The following is a 9,656-nucleotide window of genomic DNA, read 5'->3' on the forward strand; positions in this document are numbered from 1 at the left end:
ATCCATCAAGGTACCACAAGAAGATACTTCATACCACCTCTATCACAGTGGGGTAACGGACAACTCAGGACTGTATCGCGTCGGAATCGCTCTGAGGGACCGCGCACAAAATCTCGTTTGGACTGCGAACCTATTTCCCCTCGCGTTGCCCGAATTCGGCTAAAAGGAGTTATCCACAACGTCTCTGTCATCGCAGTCTATACACCCACGCTAGACTCAGCCGACGCTATAAAGGATACCTTCTACAACGAATTACAAGCTGCCGTAAACTGAACCCCCGCCAGCGACATGCTTGTCATAGCAGGTGATTGGAATGGCAGAACTGGCAAGGTGGATGCTCAAACAAGATCAACGCTGGGCCCATTTGGCGTCGGGAATCGCTGTGCCAATGGCAAACGTATCATTAACTTCGCGATGAACAATCACCTCATTGTCTTTAATACGAAGTTTCAGCATCCAAATCATCATCTGGTGATGTGGTACTCGAATGACGGTGTCACGGCGAACCAGATAGACTATATTTTGATACGCAAACGCTGGGTAAGCAATATGCGTGACTGCCGCGCTTACAGAGGTGCTTAAACAGGAAATACCCATGGATCGGATCATGTCCTTGTTAGAGCCAAGCTCACAATGCGACTGAAGGCCAACAAACACGTTTCCCGTCAAAAACGTCTTGATATCACGAAGCTGAAAGTAGACGACATTACGACTCAGTTTCGACTGGACCTACGCAACCGATTCAATGGTTTACAACCAGAAGAATCGGTGGAAGATATATGGAAAGCACTCAAAAAGGACGTCACTGAAGCAGCGGCCAACACCGTGGGTTTAACAAAGCGTCGTCAAAAGGACTGGATCTCAAGTCGAACGGTGAAATTGGATGAGGAGGCTAAACGTGCCAGACTCAACGGAGATGCCAACTATCGTCGCCTTCGCCGAGAAACAACGCACTCTGCCCGCAACGACCGCAATGTCTACTGGCACAATATCGCAACTGACATGGAAAGTGCGGCCTCGGTAAGGGACTCCCGCAAGTTATATCAACTATTGAAGTCCAGCACACAGACGAGGTCATCCGTGAGCGAATCCATCCACAACAGTGGAGGTGAAATCATTACTGAGCTAAACGCACGATTGGATCGGTGGCACGAGCACTTCCGTGAACTCCTGAACCACCAGCCTCCACCTACAATACCAGGTCAAAACATCCCCATATCTGCAGATCTCTACGATTGCTCGTCGGATACCCCCAGCCATGAAAAAATCAGAGCCGTCATTGCCAAGTTGAAGAATAACAAAGCTCCAGGCGAGGACGGAATCCCGGCTGAGGTCTACAAGACCGGAATCGATGAATTAACCCTTCGCCTACACCAGCTGATTTCTGAGATTTGGAATAGTGGGGAGATTCCCCAAGATTGGAGTGACGCCATCCTTCTTCCCTTTTTTAAGAAGGGTAACAAACGGACATGTAGTAACTACAGAGGCACTATCCTCATTCTGAGACGGTTTCAATACGAAAGGGACAGAAGGACTCGACCTAACCAATGCGGATTCCGACCTGGCCGCGGATGCGTCGACCAAATATTCACGCTGAGGTGAGCCTTGGAACAGCGCTGGTGCTACCAACAGTGTACAATCGTATGCTTTATCGACTTCGCTGCCGCTTTTGACTCGGTCGACCGCGGTACCCTGTGGAGAGTGATGGAAGCAGATGGTATCCCCCCGAAGCTACTCAACTTGATCAAGGCCTACTACCATCGGACTCGCACGCGTGTCCGCTGTTATGGCCAGGACTCCTCTTTCTTCAACGTCAGCAGTGGTGTCCACCAGGGATGCGCGCTCTCGCCCACCCTTTTCAATTACGCTATTGATTGGATCATGGAGCAGGCGCTGCCTGGATATCCTGGCGTCGTGGTGGGGCGTAACTTTCATCTTACCGATTTGGACTACGCGGACGATATTGCGGTTCTCGGGGAGAGCTACAGAGATATACAGACGGTGCTGAACCGAATCCAGGAGAAGGCAGCTGCCATCGGCATGAGAATCAATGCCAGCAAGACGAAGATTCTATCGGCTGGCATCCCCCAAGCAGAAAGGTCCTCCGTCACTCTCAACGGGGAAACCCTCGAGGAGACGGATAGCTTCAAATACCTGGGCTGCACGTTCATTGGTACCGGTCAAGCCATGAATGAGATTGAAGCGCGCATTAATGCCGCACGAGCTGCCTTTTGTCGACTCCAAAGGCGATTATGGTCACGGCCTGAAATACGTCTGAGGACAAAAATACGAATCTACCAGGCCCTCGTCCGCTCAATACTTTTGTATGGATGTGAGACCTGGCCCATACGGAAAGTGGATCTGCGACGCGTATAAGTTTTCGACCACTACAATCTCCGCCGCATTCTACATGTCCGTCCCTTGGATTTCGTCGCCAACGAAGAAGTCCGGCGTCGCTGCAATCTCCAGGCAATTACTGACCTACTGCGGGCCTGACGCCTTCGTTGGTTCGGCCATGCCTCTCGCTGTGATGCGGGGGTCTTCATCCACGAGGCTATCTCCCCACGTCCTCTACCCAGCTGGAAAAACGTGTCGGTGGCCAGCTAAGAACGTGGCTCGGGACTATCAAAGCCGACGCTGAGCTTATTTTGGGACCGCTCATCTATGGCCTGTCTCGTTGGAGACGTGACTGGCTATTGCTCACTCGTGATCTTGCCTCCGATCGCCGGGCTTGGGCCGCAGTGGTACGAGATGTGCATCTTCATGAAGCCGACTCAACTCCTCCAGAGTGAATGTCGTTTCAAGTACAAGTACAAGTAAAGTCACACGAATTCTCGCAATATGCAAATTTAGCCGGCCTACAACGACCATAAAAGCGGGTGAAGAAAAAGACGTTGAGAGAGCGACGATTGAGTTGGTCGGGAATCGTGTTGCTGTTGCTTCTCGTGCCGTGTGAGGATATCTTACCGTTGTTGGGTCCGGTCTGAGTAACCGTTCGCGTCCGTCTAGGCACTTGCTAGTTGGATTCCGTGCAGAACCAGTGTTTACTAGTTATTGAATTGCTGCAACATTTATAACATCTTTTCCTGAACTTACCGTGTTAAAGAGAGCGTCGGGCGCCATCTTGAATGTTTCCTTATACATCTACAGAGGGCGCAGTAATTTTTTTTAAAGACTTTCCTTACATATTTTTCTACAAGCTATTTCGGCAATTTGGCCTCTAGGACTATGACAGAGTCGTAATTCGACTTTAAGCTCATACCCAAGTTTGACGGGTCTACGTCCATTGTCGACTAGGTTGAAAGGGTCGAGCTGACGTGCGACCTTTGTGAGTTAAAAAGGGTACACACTGTGATTCTTGTGAGATTGGCAGGGGGTGCCTTGAGTGTATATCAGCAACTCAGTGCTGCTGAAAAGGGAGATGTAACCGCAATTAAAGCTGCGCTGTACAAAACATTCGCCATGGATCCTTGTACAACCTATGAAAAATTTGCTTCCCGAAAACTTCTACCGGAGGAAAGCGTGGACGTTTTCTTCGCAGAGTTAAAGAAACTCGCAGTCCTGTTCGGTGGAGGGGTGTGGAGGCGGACGCTCGCGTACGCGTTTGTGGCGGGCCTTCTCACTCGGGTGAAGCAGCTACTGAGAGCCTAAACCACCGTGGAAACAACGACCATGGAACACTTGATGGAACGTGCTCGAGCCATCATCAAAGATGAGGAGGACCTGGGGGAACCAGTTGTGATGGCGACACAGACAGGCCAGATTGGCGATCGGGAGATTCCGAATCAGAACCCTGCAAGCAATGGGAAATGTTTTCGCTGCGGCCGACGCGGACATTTTGCAAGGAATTGCACCAACAGGGGGCCTGTGCGATGTTTTAATTGTGGCGGTTTGGAGCATCTAGCCCAAAACTGTGCGGGAAACGTATCAGGGCAAAATTTGAACAAGGCGCAACCAATGATGACCGTCTACGTAAACACGATACCCTGCTCGGCACTTCTCGACTAAGGCTGTTCGCATACTATAGTGAGCGCCAGGTTGTGTCCAAGTTGGACTAAGAGAAAGATCAAAGTCACCACGATAGGAGGCGAGACCCAGACATGCTGTGGAGCTGGAACTATCGAGATCTACACGGACACCGGTGCAGCCACTAAGATCAATGTGCTCGTGACCCAAGGAAATCGCATGGGGTTTGACCTGTTGCTCGGATACGATGCCATCAAGGCACTGGGGGAGTCGCAATTCATCGGGATGGAAAGGTGCGATTCTTGGAGGCCCCAGTGTGTGCAGCGCTCCACATCGATCGGCCGGATTTTACAGTGGACTACGACTCTCCCAAGAGGGCCTGGATTGCATCTTGGAAGTGGACCGAGGGAATGGCACCGACTAAACTCAAGAATAGGGTTGCAGAGTACCTTATACCCAGTGAGGCCTGAGCAGAATACGAAAGGGAACTAAAGGCGTGGATCCAAGATGGCTGGTTAATCTCCTACCCTGAGGACAAGCTTGGGCTTCCCAAGGGTCTAATACCCTTGATGGCAGTAGTCCAGCATAACAAGTCGAAAGTAGGGCCCGTGCTGGACTATAGGGAGCTTAACAAGCATATTGAAGCCTACACTGCCGATGCTGACGTATGCGTCAGCAAGTTAAGGGAATGGCGTCAGAAAGGCACTAATGTCTCGATATTGGATTTGCGAAAAGCCTATTTACAGGTGCGAGTTGATGAGACGTTGTGGCCGTTCCAGACAGTTTGGTTCCAGGGGCAGAGGTACTGCCTTACACGCCTCGGCTTTGGCCTAAATGTAGCACCACAGATCACGAAGACTATTGTCAACACAGTATTGTCCCAAGAAAAGCCCATGAAGGACTCAACGTCAGCTTACATTGATGACGTATATGTCAATGAATATGTACAGTCTGCGTCGTGTGTCAAAGAAAAGTTGGCTCAGTTTGGGCTGGAATGCAAGAATCCCGAACGTTTAAGGGAAGGAGCACGTGTATTGGGATTGGAGGTTTATGAAGAAGATGGCACCCTACAATGGAGGTCTGGCAGTGAAATTCCAAGCATCCCCAACATCGTTACAAGGCGGACCGTTTTTTCTTGGTGTGGAAAACTTGTTGGTCACTTACCGGTCTGTGGTGTAATTAAACGCAGAGCAAATTTAACAACCACGGGTTGGGATGACATATCCGATGATGTCCTACTAACTCTGATGATTAAAGAGACACTGGGGAGAGTGAACAAGAAGGACCCTGCCTGTGGGCGGTGGTGTGTTAACGGAGACAACGTAGGTGTGTGGGTTGATGCCTGTTCTTTGCCGTTGGGAGTATCGTTGGAGCGAGGAGGAAACGTGTTCGAGGATGCATGTTGGCTGCGGCCCGTAACAGATTATCAGCATATCAACCTAGCAGAGCTGAACGCTATTGTAAAGAGGATAAATCTGGCCCTGCAGTGGCAGTCTAAGAAGTTGACCTTGTACACATATTTTCTCTGTGTCTACCACTGGGTGTCTGAAACACTTTCAGGACCGACACGAATCCGTACCAAGGCAGCAAGCGAAATGTTAATACGGAGAAGGCTAGACACGCTAAAAAACCTGGTATCTGAGTATGGGCTATCACTGAGCGTCACTCTGGTGCCATCACATTGTAATCGTGCTGACCAACTGACCCGAGCACCTCACAAATGGTATGAAGCCGCGAAGATGGGAATGGAGATTACTGCTCGATCTTGTGCAGTTGCAATCGACCCATGTCAAATACAAAAAATTCATGCACAGAGCGGACATCCGGGTATCAAGAGGACCCTTTATTTTGTGAGGCGCGTATACCCAGCAGTGACCAAGATGGATGTCAGACAGATCATCAGAAATTGTGAGGCTTGCCAATCTATTGATCCTGCACCAGAGCGATGGCAGAAGGGTCGATTGGAAGTTGAGAGTGTGTGTGGCAGCGGCTGGCCATGGATATTACCCATTACAGTGTCAAGCCCTTTCTAACTCTCATTGATTGCGGGCCTACGAGATTTGCGGTGTGGCGACAGATGACCAGACAGGATTCAGCTAATGTTGTTCGCCACCTATCATCCATTTTTTGGAGCGAGGTGCGCCGGAAGAGCTCCTGACTGACAATGATGCAGCGTTTTGTAGCCGGCAAGTCCGGCAGTTGTTAGATGAGTAGGGCGTCCGACTACGGTTGCGATGTACGCATGTGCCGTCAGGAAATGGCATTGCTGAAAGAAGCCATCGCAGCATCAAGAGAATTGCTGCCAGGAAGCGATGTACTATTACGGAAGCCACATATTGCTACAACATTACGCCAAAGGACGGGACGTCTTCCTCAACCGCACCTGCGAATGCTATTTACACGTACCGAGTCGGAGTGAAGGGAATCAACACTACGCAGCCAGCTGACAAGGGAACATGTAACAGATATGAAGTGGGAGATCCAGTGTGGGTGCGGCCCCCAGGAAATTGGTGCACCGACAAGTTTAAGCGAGGACAAATATCTGTAGTGATTAGCCGGCAGTCTGTTTTGGTCGATGGAACTCCACGACATTGCGAGATCTTCGCCCAGCTACCGAGGTGCGTCACACAACTACAGAAGAAAGGAGTGAAGCATCTAGTTATGAGCTGCCGATGCACGGATTCAGTGAGCCCCTTCCAGAGACTGATAGCGATACTTCATCTGATGAGGCGGAACCAGATCCAGAGCCCGAATCTGAAACAGTGAATGTACCTCTTTGCAGAAATACACGCATTAAAAGGCCACCCACCCAGTGCTCTGTATGTGATCATCAGATCAGGGGGGAGTGTAATGTGCATCCAGGAGATAAGCGCCAACGTGTTTGTGTGTTGTGTGGGTGCGTAAGAGGGACGGGCGAAAAGGAAAGACTTACCTCGAAACTGGCTCGGCGTCGCCGACCGAAAATAGATAAAGAAAGATTAAGATGGCGGCCGCCGTCTTTTGTAAAGGATGATATCTCGCAAAGTCACACGAATTCTCGCAATATGCAAATTTAGCCGGCCTACAACGACCATAAAAGTGGATGAAGAAAAAGACGTTAAGAGAGCGACGATTGAGTTGGTCGGGAATCGTGTTGCTGTTGTTTCTCGTGCCGTGTGAGGATATCTTACCGTTGTTGGGTCCGGTCTGAGTAACCGTTCGCGTCCGTCTAGGCACCTTGCTAGTTGGATTCCGTGCAGAACCGGTGTTTACTGGTTATTGAATTGCTGCAACATTTATAACATCTTTTCCTGAACTTACCGTGTTAAAGAGAGAGTCGGACGCCATCTTGAATGATTCCTTATACATCTACAGAGGACGCAGTAATTTTTTTTTTAAAGAATTTTCCCTACACATTTTTCTACATTTTCAACAAAAATGTGGATATCCTCTTGTTTATGCCTCAACTTTTTCATTATCTAGTGAACCAGTCAGCATCAAGCTTGTGGGTGGTTTCCCTTGTCCATCTTTTTATCAAAACCTTCTAGCTTCTCGAGGGTTAGAAGCCACTCCTTTGCTTTCACCTCCTTTCAGGTTTCTAAAAAATCTTGATTAGTTCGTCGTGAATAACTTGTCTTTAAACCGCTGAATTCTGTTATTATACATCTCCATATTGGAGGTGTTTGCCATTTACCATTTTCTCTTTTTGTTTGCAATTTTTCCACTGTGATTTGAACAACGACTCAATTAAAACATGGTTTTGTTATTAATCTCTTCATGTCACCTGAAATTCCAGTTTTTCTAATATGATCTTTTTTTATATTTCATTTTTTTGCTTGCACACCTACCAATTCATCAACCAATACAGCTTTTGCCTGACATCTGTTATGGTCTCCAGTGACAACTAATTTATTATCCTGTTCACTTTATTTGATGCATTCCTTCACTTGGTTTTGGCATCATTCGTTCAATTAAAAATAATTTGTACTACTTCTTATAAATTAATCAGTCTATTCTAAAGAAATAATTAATTAGCTGTTATTTCTGCACTGATAATCTCACTAATACTATATGAACCCCCTAACTCATTTTGAAATATATTATCTATAATTTCCAAAGTCTCATTTCTATTGCTTTTTCTATCTCTTGGCATATTTGGGACAAATCACGTAGTGTTAAACAGGAGTAAATTCAATAAATATTTCAGCATAATCAATGCCACCGGCTTTTGCACTTTCGATTGACTGTTTACTATTCTCATCTTGATCGATTCTATGTCAACTGGCGTATGCCATGCTTTTCTACGTTTTCTTTCTTGTCGTATTCATCAGCTTATTTTTCTTCATATCCATCACACCTCCTTTTTCCTATTCAGTGATTTTGTTCTCATTCCGCATGCATAACTAATCGCACTCGCTGTCAGTTTACATTCGACTGCAAACTTGTGTTCTTCCTTGTAACACTTTCTTTTCACACCATCATATATTTCCTGCGATTTTCTATGTAATAATAGACTTTTTTTGATTTGGGTAAACATGATACTCCGATGATGGAAGTGCTGCCCGTCTGAACTTCTGACTCGAGAGCTCGGCGTCTTGCAGTACGGTGCGGTTCTCCACAGATTCAATTCATTTGTATTTGTAGTCATCATAAAAATGAATGGTATTTGTAGATGTTCCTTCGTCGGTATTTTTATCGAGATAACATCTCTAGATGACTGCCTGTTAAAGCTAAAGAAGGCTTTACCTGCCAAGAGAAACTGGTTAGTCCCGCCGGGCTTCAAACTGGCATTATTATTATTATTATTATTATTATTATTATTATTATTATTATTATTATTATTGTTATTATTATTATTATTATTATTATTATTATTATTATTATTAGCTAACAAGAATTCACTCACGTCATCAAATAAAAAAACCTGTGCTGCTCCCTGGACCCTGGGTGACGACAAGTCTTCCCACATTTTCCAGTACTCTCTACCTCTTTCTGTAACACTTTTTTTTACATGGGGGTCACCACTTATCAAGGCCCAGAGGCCACTCGAGGATAAGGGTTAATAGGTATACATTAGTCATTGTGATTTTAGCATAGTAAACAGTGTGAATATTGTAACTTGGATTACTTAGGGGGACGATTCAATTAGAACTTGTTCACATTGGACTTTTTCTTTTTTTTTCATAGGCATCAACACATTATCAAGGCCAAGAGACCACTCAAGGATAAGGGTTAAAGAGTGTACTGTAGAAATTGGGCAATATAATAATCATTAGTAATGAAACTTTGTTAAATTTGATAATTATATGGAACGGCTCATCAAGAACTTATCTACGTTAGACTTGAAGACAACCATATTGTAGTCAGGTGGAAAGCAGGAAAACGGAAGACAATTCCACAGACGTTATTGAAACAGCCGCTTACCGTTGATTTATCGCTGAAAGCGGCCGTTGGTCTCCGGGAAGTTTGGGTTTCAATTGTCTGCCCACTTGCCCAGCAGAGGTCTGGTCAGTGCTCTTTCCTCTATCTTATATTCATCCTTGACCATTTTCGACTTTTCGAGAGAGATGACGCAATGGGAGAGGGAATAGTGGACTTGTAGATACACAGCTTCAATGTTCTTGGTTCCATGCAACTCTTCTTCTTTTTTTCCCTCTGCAGAATTCGGTCTGGCCCGCGCATGTGATTCATGTGTATTAGTTCCGCTTTCC

General features: G+C 46.6%; 1 protein-coding gene across 1 annotated transcript in view; it reads left to right on the top strand.

Annotated features, from left to right (window-relative positions):
- Positions 1–633: 633 nt before the first annotated feature.
- The window catches only part of LOC145293666 (uncharacterized), a 9,966-nt gene continuing 943 nt past the window's right edge, over positions 634–9,656 (top strand). The window contains exon 1 of the mRNA XM_080140041.1: positions 634–1,423. Coding sequence (XP_079996167.1) covers positions 634–1,423 — 790 coding nt within the window. The remainder of the gene's footprint in view (positions 1,424–9,656) is intronic.

This window comes from Euprymna scolopes, chromosome 15, assembly GCF_053919585.1.
Source record: "Euprymna scolopes isolate OS-2025 chromosome 15, ASM5391958v1, whole genome shotgun sequence".
NCBI classification, from domain to species: domain Eukaryota; kingdom Metazoa; phylum Mollusca; class Cephalopoda; order Sepiida; family Sepiolidae; genus Euprymna; species Euprymna scolopes.